General features: G+C 36.4%; 2 protein-coding genes across 7 annotated transcripts in view; one reads left to right on the plus strand and one right to left on the minus strand.

Moving 5' to 3' along the window:
* The window catches only part of LOC309658214 (uncharacterized protein), a 607,864-nt gene that overhangs the window by 397,703 nt on the left and 192,680 nt on the right, over positions 1 to 17,481 (plus strand). The gene's annotated exons all lie outside the window — the stretch shown is intronic.
* The window catches only part of LOC309658422 (uncharacterized protein C5orf47), a 30,347-nt gene continuing 12,917 nt past the window's right edge, over positions 52 to 17,481 (minus strand). The window contains exons 3-5 of one of the 6 annotated variants that reach the window (XM_082456965.1): positions 15,937 to 16,036; positions 14,429 to 14,467; positions 52 to 8,833 (exon numbers count right to left, since the gene is read on the minus strand). In XM_082456965.1, the coding sequence (XP_082313091.1) occupies positions 14,448 to 14,467; positions 15,937 to 16,036 (120 nt within the window). In that variant the 3' untranslated portion in view covers positions 52 to 8,833; positions 14,429 to 14,447. Of the gene's footprint in view, positions 16,037 to 17,481 lie in introns of all 6 variants that reach the window. The other 5 variants (XM_082456963.1, XM_082456964.1, XR_014262229.1 and 2 more) reach the window with 5 other exon arrangements.

Raw genomic sequence — 17,481 nt, forward strand, 5'->3', positions numbered from 1 at the left:
CAACCGTGCACAAGTGTTCCTAATTCTCCACTCACTTACCAATACTTTTTATCTTTTGTCTTTTTGATAATAGCCATCCTAACAGGTGTGAAGTGATATCTCATTGTGGTTTTGATTTGTATTTCCTTGATGCTTAGTGATGTTTAGCATTTTTTCATATACCTGTTGTTCTCAAAGTGCAACCAGAATATGAGTGTTACTTCCCAGAAAATGGACTGTGTATCTCCACCAAGAAGTGAGAGCTTATAATATTTGCAAATTCCCTGTGAAAATTCCCTTTCTGTAGAGAAATTTTACTTCCTTGACTTTTTATGTTTATGTTAAAGAATGGGAGAAAAACTGCCCCCCACTGACTCATATAAGGTAAGAAAGGCCTGTCTCCTTTCAGTTCATTATCAAAACAGTTGCCAAAGTAGTTCCGTTAAATGTTAGTCAGTTCATGTCAATCCCCTGCTCAAAACCTTCCAGTAGTTTTCCATCTAAGGAAAGTCCTCAAAATAGAACACCTCACTCTCTACCTTCTCACCTCATCTACTATTCTATCTGTCTTACTCCACCTGAGCTCTTCCTTCTTTTTTCTTTCCTGTTCTCCAGCCTCAGGATATTGGCCTCTACCCAGAATGTTCCTATGCTCTTTCTGCACATCTGGCTTCCAAACTTCAGGTTTTTATCTAAATGTCACCTTCTATGTGAGGCCTTCTCTTCACCTCCCTACTTAACACTGTATCCCTTGACATACTTGCATCTCCTTTATTTTTCTCCATAGTATTTTTTTTTATCATATTTCATTCACTTCTGTTGCCCCAGGCCTAGAACAGAATCAGGAGCATGATATAGACTCAATAAATATTACATAAATAAATGAATGAGTAAATGAATGAATGTCCCACTGGAACCTGACTCACATAAGTTAGGGCTGGATGTCACCACTCCTCCACAAGCTCTACCCTAGACCATTATATAATTGAAGACTCCCACCTTCAGGCAGGAGTGGGTAGCACATGTTTGGTAACTACCTAGTATTACCTTTTCTTGAGATAATTTCAGTTTTCAGTTGGTCTCTTTGTCTCTTGATGTCCGGAAGATTCCATTTCATGGTGATATTTTAAAAAGAAAATAAAAGGTCAGGCTCAGAGAGGATATTTCCTCTCTGAGATATACCAACTTACATAATTCATAGATTAAAATACTGGGACGAATGGAGTCACCCATAGTCAACTAGGCTATTTCCAGCTATTTGAAAAACTTCTCTAAACTTCCCCAGATTCCTGAAATAATAAGGTACCATAAGGACACATTAAGGTCATGGAAAGACCAACATGAGAACTGACAACTAAATGGAGTCATTTGAGATCATATTGGAGCATGTCCTGAAATCTGAAAAAACTCCCTCATACTCAGATTCTTAGAAAGTAGAGAATAGGATAAATGAGGATATTTCATGTCAGGTCTTTCAACTGGGAGTCTATATATTAATTTTATTTTATACTGTAACTTTTCTAGGAATATAAAATGTTTTTATACATGCAATCAGATTTCTAAAAGCATAGGAATCAGAGGTCTCTTTTAGGGCTATTATCATTTATTATCAATAAAAGTAAACAAATTAAGCAAGTGGTAAATGAGTTTATCATGCTCATGAGGAAAAGTGGGATAATCTGGGCTCAAACTGTGTTATTCCCATGAATGTGGATATTTCCTCACACTTTACTTGACTTTTAGAAAGTTCTGAATAAAACAAATGAACCATGATGACAGTCAACAATATGCATAAATTTTACCAATGTAATATTAAAAAGTAGTATTAATGTAATATTAAAAATCTAAAAAGATTATATGTAACCTAATGTCCTTATTAGAAAATTATCATGCAGCTCAATAACAAAAAAAACAAACAACCCAATCCAAAAATGGGCAGAAGACCTAAATAGACATTTCTCCAAAGAAGATATACAGATTGCCAACAGACACATGAAAGAATGCTCAACATCATTAATCATTAGAGAAATGCAAATCAAAACTACAATGAGATATCATCTCACACCGGTCAGAATGGCCATCATCAAAAAATCTATAAACAATAAATGCTGGAGAGGGTGTGGAGAAAAGGGAACACTCTTGCACTGTTGGTGGGAATGTAAATTGATACAGCCACTATGGAGAACAGTATGGAGGTTCCTTAAAAAACTAAAATAGAACTACCATACGACCCAGCAATCCCACTACTGGGCATATACCCTGAGAAAACCATAATTCAAAAAGAGTCATGTACCAAAATGTTCATTGCAGCTCTATTTACAATAGCCAGGACATGGAAGCAACCTAAGTGTCCATCATTGGATGAATGTATAAAGAAGATGTGGCACATATATACAATGGAATATTACTCAGCCATAAAAAGAAATGAAATTGAGTTATTTGTAGTGAGGTGGTTGGACCTAGAGTCTGTCATACAGAGTGAAGTAAGTCAGAAAGAGAAAAACAAATACCGTATGCTAACACATACATATGGAATCTAAAAAACAACAACAAAAAAAGGTTATGAAAAACCTAGCGGCAAGATGGGAATAAAGACGCAGACCTACTAGAGAATGGACTTGAGGATACGGGGAGGGGGAGGGGTGAGATGTGACAGGGTGAGAGAGTGTCATGGACATATATACACTACCAAATGTAAAATAGATACCTAGTGGGAAGCAGCCACATAGCACAGGGAGATCAGCTCGGTGCTTTGTGACCACCTAGAGGGGTGGGATAGGGAGATGCAAGAGGGAAGAGATATGGGAACATATGTATATGTATAACTGATTCACTTTGTTATAAAGCAGAAACTAACACACCATTGTAAAGCAATTATACTCCAATAAAGATGTTTAAAAAAAAAAAAGAAAATTAAACACCTAGATTTATAATGAAGTTTTAAAAAGACATATAACTGCAATAAAACTATATAAAAAGCAAAATAAAGAAATCATATGCATGGATTCAGTATGATAGTTATCTTGAGTAGAAAAAGCAAGAAGAATGGGTTGGGAGGTATTGGGCAATATGATTAGTATGTTATTTTCAAGATATTATTTTGAGAGTAGGTTCACAATTGCTTCTTGCATTATTAAAAATAATTAAATTTATATAAATAAATAACAATTAAATATAATTAATATAATTAATTTAAAACTATAATTATATAATATATATAAATATATAATTATATAAATTATATGAATATATAAAATTATATCTATATAATATATAATTATATAAAATATAAATTAAATATAATTAATATTATAGTTAAATATAATTAAATATAACTATTAAAAATAACTAAATAAAAACAGACCATGCACTGATCAATTAGAATGCCATGAACCAAGGATTAGTGATTAATCCAATCTCTATTCTTGAGATCCATAAATTTGACAGGGGAGAGACAAAGTAGCTATAATGACATGATAGCATGAAATTAATCATAATCAATTAAGAGTAAATGGACCAAATTTCTGAATTCAGCTTAGTATGTGCCAAACTGGAAAGAGCATCACTCCCACCCTAACAAAAAGAAAGCTGGATATCTGCAAAGTCACAGTTTTTCTTTAATCCATCAGATTGCTGAGGGAGCAGTGCAAACAATTTACTTGAAATTTAAGGAAAGACAGGCACCTCCAAGAAGAAACAAGGTGCTAGCATTTGCTTACCTAGGGTAAATGCCAGACATTGTACAAGTTGGTAAGAACAATTCAGCTTAAAATTTTGATGGATTGCTAAAAGCTTAATGTGAGCCAGTGTGAAAGTATAGAATGAATCCCCCAGAACCACAGACATGAGAATTTTCACCTATTCACAAGTCTTCTGCACATATCTTCCCAGGTGCTCACAAGAAAGACCTCAGACAGAACAGAGACCCCAGAAAGCCTCCCTTATAGTGTAGAACTTGGATAAGAAAATAGCAACACTGAAAGAAATGCACAAAATCCTGTTCAGATCTTTCTTCCCTATCTCTGCTAAAAGCAAAAGAATTAAGCACTGATGATGTATCCAAAAATTAAGAGACACATGAGGAAGCAAGGACAAAAATTCAACACACAAAGCAATAAAAAAAAAAAAAAATTCATATGTGATGCTGATGTTGGAGTTAACAGACAGGGAATTTAAAATAAGTCTGATAAATAGAACACAGTCTCTAGTGGAAAAGATTGCCAATATGCATTGGCCAGATAAGGAATTTCATCAGAAAAATAAAAACTTTAAGTTTTTATTTCCATTTTAAAGTGGAAATGCTAGGAATAAAAAAATGCTGGAATTAAAATTTTGTAATGCTAGTAATGTAATGTAATGCTAGTAACAGAGATGAAGAATGCCTTCTGAAGGCTCATCAGTAGACTTGACATAGTGGTGGAAAGAATCAATGAACATGAAAATAAATCAATAGAAATTGCCCAAACTGAAAAACAAAGATACAAAAGAATGAAAAAAAAATAGAACGGAGCATCCACAAGCTGTGAGACAATATCAAATGTCTAATATGTATAATTTGGATACCAAAAGAAGAAAGAAAGGATGAAATGGAAGAAATATTGAAGAGATAATGGCCAGAATTGCCCAAAAGTAGTAACACCAAAAGAAATATCCAAAAAGAGGACACCAAGAAGGATAAAAAGAAAAAACAAACTACCACAACCTAGACACATCATATTCAAACCACTGAAAACCAAAAAATAGAAGGAAACTCTTGATGGCAGCCAGAGACAAAAGAAACTTTACACACAAAGGAACAAAGACAGAAAAACAGCAGATTTCTCATCAGAAACTATGCAATCTAGAAGGTAATAGAGTGTCATCCATAAAGTGCTTAAAAAGAAAAGTTAGCCCAGAGTTCTAAACAGGGAAAATATTCTCCAAAAATGAAAACAAAATAAAGAATTTTTTCAGAAAAACAAAAAATAAGAGTAATCATTACCATCAGACATGCACTACAAGAAGTGTTAAAGGAAGTTCTTCAGTCAGGATGAAAGCAGACAGAAATTTGAATAAACATAAATAAATGAAAATCACTAGAAATGGCATGAGTGTAAATATATACTTCACATTTTTATTATTTTTAATTGCTCTAAAAGATTATTTGAAGGTAGGCTGAATAATTTAAGATGTATATTGAAAACCCTAAAGAGACCACTAAATCTTCTTAAGAGTTAATAAATAAAAAGCTGTGGTAGGTACACTTCTAAGGTGGTCACTAATGATCTCCACGTTTGGTATTCACATCCTCATGTAATTGCTTCCCCTTGAATACAGAAGAAACATAGTGACTTGCTTCAAACTAATATAACTTGATAAAAGTGATGGCAATACTTTCACTATTTTGAAGAGGCCCACATGGCAAAGAACTGACGGTGGCCATAAGCTAACAGCTAGGAAACAAATGCTGCCAATAACCAATGAGTGAACTTGGAAGTAGGTCTTTCCCCAGTTGAGCCTTCAGATAAGACCACACATGCTGAGCTGATACTTTGCAGCCTTGAGAGAGACCATGAAGTGGAGCATTCAGTATAGCTGTGCCTGTATTCCTGGTTCATAGAAATTGTGAGATAATAAATGTGTGTCTTTTTAAGCCACTAAATTTGTGGATAATTTGCTGTGAAGCAACAAACACACAAAATGGATGCTTTCTGGTGAGTGTTAGTATGTAATACAAAAATCTTCACACTTTGTGCCCCTTCCCATATGTCTAACCATAAGCCTCTATCCCAGACCTTCCTGTCTCCAATCTTCCAGTCTTTCCTAAGAGGCCCCAGATCAGATGGCCAGGCCCTTGCTTACAGCCCAGGAATTCATATAGATTCTCACTGTGAGTCACTTCTGTAATAAGTGGATGATCAGGTGTGCTGCTTTCAACTCTGCTCTTTTCCCTTTCCAGTATCTTTCAGGGCCACTCTGGAACATGACTGTCATGCTGCCACCATATATATTGGCTTGCATCCATGATCAAGCCAATCCATCCAAAAACCAGAGCTCAGACTTTTCCTGCTCTTTCAACTGGTTGTATGAGACTGCCCATAAGTGCAAGCAGGGTGAGGGTAGCTAGTACAAATGATGCAGGTGATCTACCTGTTCATGTGGCTTATTTGTGTTCTCTAGTCCTGCTTAATCTTCCTTCCCAGATGTGCTATTTCCATTTTATGATAGTCTGCTGCAGGTACTCCAATTTCTTGACTAGATGGGTTCAACAGAATTCTTTTCATAAAGTGAAGTTTCAGATTCACAGTCACTTGGTACCTCATGACCAAGCAATCTGTCTCTACCAGAGCCCCAAAACATGTTGGAGCTGTTTTTCAAAAGGCATTTTATTTCTTGATGTAGACATAAATTTATAATTCTACTATGATTTATAATTCTATGATGGAGACTGTGTTAAGCTTCTCATAAGCTTCACACTACATCTTTTCCCACTACTGATATCTCCAACACCATAGGGTCTTCCAAATCTTATGCCAGGCAGCAGGACTGCTTACACCACAGCCTGGACCTATTGCAGATCTCTTTCCTGCACTGGGTCCCACTCAAAGGTGGCAACCTTCTATGTCACCTAATAAATGGACCAGTTCGATATTTCTAGGTGAGAAATGTATTTTTTTCTAGAATCAGAGATGTCCACCATGCATGTGCTTCAATTTCTGCGGTAAGGGAATCAGGATGCATGCCTTTTTTTTTTTTTTTACTTTGGAGGGGATATCCTGGCATATTCCTGACCACTGGACCCTAAAAACATCACTGAAGTTTTCTTCATTGGAATCCTAAAATTTCACTAAAAATTCAAGCAGGTCTTTGAAACTTTGCAGTTTATCTCTCGCACCCTCTGGAGCACATGTGCATTATCGAGGCTTTCAGAGTACTAGCCATCTCTTGTTTGACTTACCTGATCAGCATTATTAATGTAATGGATCACTGTGATGTTCTGTGGGATGACCAAGCAGGCCAGATCTCTTTGGACTACACTATGATGAAAGGCAGGAGACTTAACATAGCCCTAAGGCAAAACTAAATGAACACTATCTTCCCTGCATGAATGCAACTGTCTCTGACCTCTGATTGGGATGGAAAAGACTGCATTTGCCACATCAGTGGCTACACATCATGTTCCTGCTCTACCAATGATATTTATCCAGCACAGCAGCTGCAAACAGGGCTACTGGTTAAGTCTGCTGTAGTCTACGGTCATTCTCCGGGATCCATCTAGTTTCCTCAGGGATAAGAGTGGTATATTTAACAGAGGTATGATAGGAATCACCATCCTTGCATCCTTTAGATCTTTAATGGTGGTGCTAATCTCTGCCACTCTCCCCGCATCCCACAGAATGTGATCTTCTTTTTTTTTTAATTTAATATCTTGGTTGGGAAAAGGGGGAAGTTTCAGACATTTCCACTTGTCCTTCCCCACTATGAGAACCCTTACCCCAAATGACAAGTATCCAATGTGGAAATTACTCCAACTACTAGTTATATACCAGGTATATTCCTGGGGACTATGGAAATGACCACTGAGTAGTTTGTAGATCCAGTGGGCCCACTGTGAGCCAGACTTTAACCAGGATTCCATTTATTACCTGGTCCCAAGATGCCCCCACTCTAATTGGAGTGCCTTGAAGATGCTTTGGGGCTCCAGATATCCAAGTAAACTCAGAACCTGTGTCCAAGAATCCTGAGTATTCCCCTTTTCCCATGTATCCCAAGAAAGTTCCTCCATGTCTATGAATTCTTTATTATCTATAGTCTTACGTTTCAGCCCCTTTGATCAAGCACCTCAAAATCCAATCTCTGGGGTATGCTCCTTTCTCATGACACTGCATGCTAGCTAATTCTTAAGAGTTCTTTCTGTGTATAATCTCTTTCCTGCCTTATCTAGCCTAGCACTTTTCCAGTTGGGTTACCCTAGGATTTAACCTTAGTTATGGCCTAGTAGCTAGGAGAGGCGATAAGGGCAGCTCCTGAGGAGGGCACCTGTTGCCTTGAAGGGGAGGGGCTTCTGCAACACCTTCCAGCACAGGGGAAGGGTGGACTACCTTGCAAATTCCTAGGGTTCAGGGGAATCTGCAGAGCCAACACCTTCAGGGAAATCTATCCAGATAGTGCCATTACACATTCCAGGGCCTCAGATTTCCCCAACCTGTGCCTTGACTTTGTCATAGCAGACCTGCCTCAACTGATCATTTATTCATCTCTGGAGCTCTTCAACTTTAGCTCTTAGACCCTCTAACTGCCACTTAACAAGGTCCGCTCTTGCACTGCAACAGATGAAGACCTTTCAATAAACTACCAGAGAGACACTCTGGTCCTCACATTTATTCTTTAACTGCTTGTTAATGGACATACAGTTTCTTACTATCCTCTCTGTAGAGTGTTAATACAACATAGCTGTAACCAGACAACTAAACTATGTTTGAAGGCATTACTTGCCCCATATCTTTCAAATGTTTGGATCATCATACCTGTAAAGATATTCCACTCCACTGTGAAGTTTTTCCAAGTGACCTCAGTTGAGATGTTTAATAATAGGGCCACCACCGTGTGCCAGGGACTATCCACATTGCACATACCACTCAAAAAGCGTCTTGTTGCCATCCGGATGGTGAATACACCATCCCAGTGCCCCATCTTGCTGCTTACTTTATCAGACCACTCCTGACATCACTTGCGTTAATTTGAGTCCTCTCAGAAACAGATGCCAAGGTGGAATTAGATGTGCAAGTACTTACTGAAGAAATGTCTGTGAGGGAAAAGAGACAGAGCCAGGGGAGCCTAGGAGAGCCATCCCAGCATGACGAAGGACTGATCTCTGCAGGGGAGAGAGAGAAGGAAAGATGGTTGGGTAGGAAAAGTCTTAGACTCTCTCTCTCTGCTGTGGTTCTAAGAAAGTTTCAGCAAAGCAAATGGGGAGTCTTTGAGGCTCATCTCACAGAAATGTATCTGCCTTAATATCCCTGCCATGCTTAATCAGTGGCTAGGAGCAACTAGTTGGGAAGCAGGGCCTCATACAAATGTAATAGTCAATGCACAATGCAGTACAGGTGGGCCATCAGTCAATTATGTCCCCCGTGGTAGGAAATCTGAGAAGCGTATTTACATAGCTGCCATAGATACATGGTCCCTGACTTAGGAACTTGTGATGCTACTCCAGTGGCATACCACTTCCCAGCCAAGCATTCTCCCTTTAATTAATGATGTACTAGTGTGTTTCCACCTCCACTCCCACAGGGCTGGCTCCCAAATTCAAGACTGGTCTCTCATCATTGTATTATAAGCCGACTCTCAAAGACTCCTAGGTTACCCAAAACTTTCCCCAAATTTTAACCTTTCTTCAGCTTATACTAGATGGGAAAATATGTTGAATTTTAGTTAGCTCCTTTGCTAAAAGATCCCATTCAATTTCCTAATAATTCCAAAGCTCACCTATAATCTTCCAGATGACTGGAATAAATGGCTGAATAATACTTTGAAGTACTGACATGTTTCTCCTCTATTCTGTACTCACCCAAATGCTTAATTTGAACCACTAAAATATCTTTCCTCCCCACCCTGCACAGCTAAGCATGAAACACTCACTGCAGACTCCAAAACAGAAGTTGCAAATACTAGACTATTGGGCGAAAATAAAATGCCTTTGGTCTAAGCAGAAGAAAGGAAGAGTCAGGTATACATTTGGCAAGTGAGTGCGCCTACTCCTGGAGACCAGACAAAAGATACTCTGCGCTGGAGATGAAGAGAAGGCAGGACCTCAGAGTAGTGTGAGGTCATTTAATGTAGGCATCATTAACCCCTTCTGGAATTACAGACCAAAAATAAATCACAACATCATAGGTGATATTCAGTGATGTGTCAGCAAAGAAAAGCTTTACTATATTTATTATATCCTATTTAACAGAACAGAGATTTAATATATTTACCAGAAATTATTAAATGAAAATTTAAAGATTTAGAGGAAACATCTAGAACATTCATTTTAGTAAGAGTCTTCATTACTCCACAGTTCTAGAACAGTGAGACAAAGCTTGTATCCAGCATTAGACTCATTTTTAAAATCTAATAAATATTGACACACTTGATAAATTAAAACAGACTACTTCACTATGTCAAGTACTATAACTCACAAAAATATAAACTTACATTGAAGCGAACCTAACATCCTCATTCATGTTCATCACAACACTTTATGCAGCATAAATTGCAGTGTAAACAAGTAAATGTCTCATTTTACAATGATTTAAATTGTATAAGCTAAAATTTGAAGCTTTACCCAAGAATTTAGCAGCCTGAAAATTTGCCCAGTGCATTCCAAAGAAGTTGCATGACCCTCGCTGCCAGGGGACCTTTGGACACTGCATGGCAAGCAGGGCCCATTCACTCAGGCAATGTGTCCTTCAACTGGAAACAGATGGATTTGGTAAACAGTCACAAGAACATGTTACCACAAACCCTAGTCCGTTCTAGGCTCATGAAGTAGTTAACTTATAACTAGAAGAAGAAACAAAATTATGAATTATTTTACAATCCTTACGTCTTGTACCATTTCATGAGAATTCTGTATTATTGCCACTCTGTAATGCCATTGTAAGAGAAACGAGGAGGCTCACCTTCTCAGTACCCTCAAAAATAATGGATGTCACTGTTATCATCCTGGATAAAAAAGGAGGACCTTTACCTCAAAGAAAGAAGCAAGGAGTGCACATGGAGCTTGATTAAGGGAAAACCTTTTGTCTCCTCCCTCCCACACTTTCAGTTCCAGCCTTTGATACAGTTTAGGGAGAGAGACTGCATCAGCAAAAAGCAGAAGAACTTATGTAGGTACTAGATGATTACTGCTAATATTGAGGAGAAAATAAAGGAACTTCACTGAAAAACACTTCTAAATTATTTTCAGAGTTCTGAATCTCTCATTTACTGATATAAAAATAATGTATCTAATTAAAGGCCTGGAAAGGAGAATGTCTCCTCTGATCTTTATCCAGAAATTTCCCTAAAATACTCCACATTATAATATAGACTGCATAAATTTACTAACTTTCCCTAGGATAAAAAGATGGCTTAAATAACTATTAAACACCCAAAATAATTGTTGCTATGTAAATGGTAGGTCTTTATCATAATTGAGAAATTTAGAAAAAGTGAGGAAGCCAAAAATAATTTAAATGAATCCAAATATAATTTAAAACAATTAAATCTATATGAAGGGATGAATAAAGCAGTGGATGCAGACTCATTAATAAAAGGGAAAAGTTGGCAATTTTAAATGCATGCAATTATACTGATATGCTAATTTAAATTTTATGTAAAATATTAATTTGAATGAGTATGGAATAAGTATTCATTCTAAAAATAACACTTGTATGCATATAATAACAATATTTAACTAAAATTTTTATTAATTTGCAAAGAAACACTACTAATTGATAAAGAACATAGTTTTTTCTATTCAACTATTAAAGTTCCAACAAAACACATCAAAATTAACATATAATTATGATTCAATTTAAAGTTCCATCTTTAAACTCTTCATAATCTTCTTTGGTAAACAGATCCAAAAATAGGTTAACCCTAAATAAAAGATGACAAAATTGAATCTTGTCAATACAAAATGTCATAATCAGTAGTCACTGAAAAATTTTAACATTTCTAAAACTGCAAAGCAACAGTTAGCCACTCCCTGCCTTTACTGTTTTGATTTTTACTTTCTCCAGTTGACCATAAAAAGCTTCTGATGGACTCAATGTGTAACTCATATTTTCTTCTCCACTCCAACTCCTGCCAATACCCTTGGTGACTTCAACAGCCCCAATTACAAGAACGGTGCCACAAAAAAGACTATATCACAGGCCTTTGCCTCCAGGCCACTTCAGCCACTCACAAGCAAAGCCATTGCTTGGACGGTCACTGTCATCACTTGGAACTTCTACTTTACTTCTAAGTGCTGGAACTCCTAAAATGTTCCCAGCTGATACACATATACTTCTATACCCCTACTTTTTTGTACCCCTATACTCTCACTGAACAAGTTCACTGTCCTCCTTTAAACTGTTGATCCCTTGATCTCCCACAAGCTTCATTTATATCCCCTCAAACCCACAATCATTTCTCTCATTACTCCTAATTAAGCCCCTAGAATCCCTCTTTGAGGGACTGAGACTTCCTCTTCATCCTAGACGTTGCCTGACATTCTGTTCTCAGTCCTCTCCTCTCCCTCCATCCCCACATTGAGGTTTCATCTGCATCTACTGCTAGAACTACATATGACCTTTAAGCAGTATAGATATCACACTGGATCTGATATGACACTTCCAATTGCTTACAATTTTCAGCTGAATACCTATTGTCTAAAATTGTACGTGCCAAAATAAAACTCAGTAGCTTCACAAAACCAGTTCTTTCTCTTGACTTCCTTATTTCTTATCTGCTCGTTCTCAAACCTTAGTATCATCTCTCATATTGCCCTACATCTAGTCATTTGTATCCTCTCCACTCTCATTAAGTGCATTTCACTTTTCCCTTGGACTGCTGTCGCAATCCCTAGATTTTCTTGTTCACCTCTTATCTTGCCTCTATTCCAAACCTTTTTATAAAATGACACTGGATTCTTTCTAAAATGCAGATCTGATCAACCCACTGCTTTAAAATGTTCTATACTGATGATATACAAGATATTTGTGTAGTTTCTAATTATCTTTCCATAAAATACTTATTAATTACAAAAGGAAAAATAGTAACTATATACAGTGGAGAAACGGACATCTTAACCAATAGATCAAAGTTAACATCCTCAATAAAGGATAAATGAAAATCACATGACTCCAGACGTGATGTTCTGAGAAGGAAGTAACATTACTTATATAATGTTCCAGCCAAAAATGCAAAATATGAATCAAATCATGGGAGGTATCAGCAAGTCCAGAGGGATAGTCTGAAAAATAATTGGCCTGCGTTCTTCAAAAATGTCAATGTCACAAAAGACAAAGAAAGGTTGAAGAACTGTTACAGATTAAAGAAGACTAAAGAGACATGACAATTAAATACGATACATGACACTGGACCAGACCTGCTATCAGGAAAAAAATCCCATTAAAGACATTATTGGCACAAGAAAAAACTGGAATATAAACTATAGATTACATAAAAGTTTTATACCAATGTTAAATTTCCTGAATTTGATAACTGTAGTGCAGTTATAGAAAAGATATCCTGGTTCTTAGGATATATACCCTAAAGTATTAAGGGGCAATACCTGATACACATAACACACAGAGAAAGAGAGAGAGCGAGTAGGATAATGATAAAGCAAAGTGGCAAGATGTAAAAATCGGTGAACCCAGGTAACAGGTATTCTGGAGGTCTTTGTATTCTTCTTGTGATTTCTATGTACATTTGAAATCATTTGGAATAAAGGGTTAAGAAAATGTTCCATGTTTCTTCATTGCCTACTGAACTGAGTACATATCCTTGGCCGAGTATCCATGTGAGACCATTTGAAATATAGTCTCAGTACACTGTATACCTTTCTTCACTATGACTACCTTACACAAGCTTTAATCAAGCTGTATATTCCTAAACATTTTCTGTGACTCCATGAATTTTCTCATGTCCATGTCTTAAAGTATACTCCCTTCCCCCACATTCCCACTTATAAAAGTCTAATTTCTTTTTTCCAAAGCCCATCTTACTTACCTTTTCTACTACTTTCCAAACCCCACCAAACTGGGTGTAACCTATTCCTAAGAATTGAATGAGCCCAGATGATTAGTAAATCAGGGCACAATTGAAAAAAAAAAAGGGGGGGGATGACATGCTCAGTTTAAACCACATGGCATTTAAAAGTAACTGTAGAACAGCCTAAAGAAATTCAGAGGCACATGACCAGAGGTCAGAAGTAGGATAGAGATTTAAGGGTCATACACCCAGAAAGAGTAACTGAAGTTATAAAATGGGTGAGTTATCTCAGAATAAATATGTAAAGAGACAGCAGGACCAACAATTACTCCTAGGGAAGCATTTGTTATTAGATGGTAGCAAAAGGGACAAATAAAAAATACATAGAAAATATGGTCAGAAAGGTAGAAAGAGAACCATGACATAGTCTTCAGGATAATAAGAAGAAAAATTTGAACAAGTAGTAGTAAAACAATATTAAATGTGGCAGCATGTTCAAAAAGAAAAGAGAACTAAGCAGAGATATGAAAAAGAAAAAACACAAAACTTGGACCATAGAGAGAGTAGTTTCAATAGCATTGTGAATATGAGGTCCAAATGAAGCTTATTAAATTTCAACAAATATTTCAACAGGCTAGAATTAGCAATGGGTATACACGAAAGGTTGGAGATGGTAGGATGTAAAGGGGAAGGAAAAAGTCTATACCTTTTAATTGTTATCTAAGTGGATTCTTACCAGAAGATGACAAGAAGATTCACCTTGTGTAATTTGAATCTAGGAACAACATAAAATATAAGGAAAATTCAAGTTGGTCTCTGGCATTGGCTTTCCCATTAATAAATATATAATAAGGAACAAGAATTATAATACATTTTTAAAATATAATTATTAGTTTCTATAATCAGTTTTAAAATTGTAATAAAAATAATGAATTACAAGGATACCTTTCATTTATGAGAGGCTATTTCTGGAAAACACAGCACATTATTTTAAATTGCTAAATAATCCTTACAAGATCACCTGATATTTAATAGAAGGCCTATTGCTGAGGCACAAAAGAACCCGACAAGTTCAAGGTAATGGCCAGAGCAAAATTAGATGTGATCTAGTATGTTTATTAGAGTAATTGGATCTGGATTAACACTCAGAACAATGTCCAGGGTTTTTGCACATTTCTCTGCCTGTTCAATCATCTTTGTCACCTAAGAAACCACTGACAACTTTTTTCCTCTTAATGCCCTCTGCCTCATTCTCCTTCTTAATTGGATAAGAAAAATAAAAGAGTATCACTAATGTGAATATTAGTTCATATGCCATTATTGCAAACAATTTATGCTATTATGGATGCAATATTACAATAACAGTAATGAGTTTCCAGTGTTACACTGCTTACAAAATGGCATTGTTTTAATTATCTTACAAAAATATTCTTCACAAAATCAAATTCTGCAGATTTACTGACTGTCAAAATAAAAGTTGTCCTTGAGTGACTGTACTAAAAACTTATAGAAGCATTCAGCATGGTAATATATGTATTAGGACATGCATGTAAAGGAAAGAAAATGCCTTATGATTTAGCAATTCATGTTAATAAATTTTATCCAACTTAATTGTTTGAGAATCCAGAACTTCCAATTACTTTAATAAACATACTAGATCACATCTAATTTTGCTCTGGCCACAATATCAACTCACTGATGCAGCTTAAAACATGGTTTAATTTACGAATTGTTTTCCAGGAATGAAATAATGACATCAAGGCCATAACTCAAGGGCAGATTTTGCTAAATGCATTAAATTGGACTGCAGCATCATGAAAAGGAAGTGACTGTATGAAGCAACACAGAATTTATACTTTTATAATACAATTAAAATGTTTTTCTTCATCAATATGGATGAGTTTTGTAATCTGTATTAAAAATTTGGCGTTTAAAACAAAAGTTGGCATTAAAATTCAAATTTAATAGACAAGCGTGTTCCCTTGGCTCAGTCAGTTCCAGTCAACATTCACCTTCTGCACTCTTCCACTCACACATACACCTGTGGTCTACTCTACACTTAATGCTTTACAATGCTTTGACTTTTCATTACAATGAACAGTGATAATACGGTAGCCTTTTTTCTATAGCTCTATACATTGAATGTGACAATGCGGAAAACTACTGGTCTAATGTAATCCAAAGGTAACTAAACTATTAGAGAAGCCAGTTCTCTTTAATACAATGAAAATTGTGATAACTTACTTTCACTAGGTAATTGTTGGCATTTCAGCCTAAGTCTGTATTTTTCATTTTCTTCAAGCATTTTAGAAATGACTTTGTACACTCCATTCCATACTGAAACCTTAAAAAGGTAAGCACAGTTAAGGAACACTGGGCAGAGAATCTGGACTATATTGTGATGTAGGCAATTGGGAGTAAGCCAACTGTGTTGCATGCCAGTTTGATATTATCATTATAAAGCAATATTATACTTAGAGATCTAAAAATTAAACATGATTGTTTTCCCATATTCAGTGAATTCTCTGATATCTTTTCCCAACTTCCTAGCATTTCCTCTCTGCAGTATTTAAATTAACTGTCCTGGACAAAGGCAATGTGTTTCAAAGGCAATATCTAGTAAGTCCTATGGTTTCAACATACTCAATTTTGTTTTGAAAGGTAGTAAAAATAGTGAATTTCTATTCCTATGTCTATGTCTAAACCACTGGACAATGATATGATTCTTAATGTATTTTATTCTAGTTAATAATTAAACATTTCTCCTAGGACATACCAAAGCAAACTTACTAGAGAGCATGAATATACTAGAATAGGAAGAATGGAGACTATAGAAGCAAACAGATAGATCTAGGCTCAAATTCTGGCTTCACTTAACCAGTTGCTTGACATTGGGCAAGTGTTTTAATCTCATCTAGGAATAACTTCAAATATTGGATTATTAGAATTAATGAAAAATATAGGTAAAGCACTTACCCCAGTGTCTGGCACAAAGTAGTTACAGGTAAATATTGGCTATTGCCCAAGAGGAATTGGCTCTTAGAAGAAAAATTTCTTAGTATAGTGGGAAGATTAAATGCTCACTCAAAATACACTTGCTGCAAGGATTAGTCACTTTGAATGCTATTTTATACTATACATGTATTAGAAATCAAACAAACTCAAAGCTCAGAAATAATATAATTTTATGTGTCATTATCAACTAACAATTTCTTTAAACGGAAGTGTAAAATATATAGTGGTAAACAAAGATTAGTAGAGTAACTGATCTTGAATATGTTTAATTAATTTTATTTATTTATTTATTTTTGGTTGAGTTGGGTCTTCATTGCTGCGTGCGGGCTTTCTCTAATTGCCGCGAGTGGGGGCTACCCTTTGTTGCGGTGCGCGGGCTTCTCACTGCGGTGGCTTCTCTTGTTGCAGAGCATGGGCTCTAGGCACACGGGCTTCAGTAGCTGTGGCTCGCGGGCTCTAGAGCACAGGCTCAGTAGTTGTGACGCACGGGCTTAGTTGCTCCGCGGCATGTGGGATCTTCCTGGACCAGGGCTGGAACCCGTGTCCCCTGCATTGCAGGTGGATTCTTAGCCACTGAGCCACCAGGGAAGTCCCTTGAATATGTTTAAAACACTCAAAAGTTACCATGACATTTGGACAGCCAGACATGAAAAGGGTTCAGCATAAAGTTTCATGCTTGTCAGCTTTCCTGCTAGAAACTTGTACACCCCTTGCCTTTAAAAGAGCAATGTGACACCAATATAGATACCTTTTTCTTTTCTGTGAAATCCATGA

The sequence above is a fragment of the Balaenoptera physalus genome (genome assembly GCF_965194825.1).
Source record: "Balaenoptera physalus genome assembly, chromosome: 3".
Taxonomy (NCBI): Eukaryota; Metazoa; Chordata; class Mammalia; order Artiodactyla; family Balaenopteridae; genus Balaenoptera; species Balaenoptera physalus.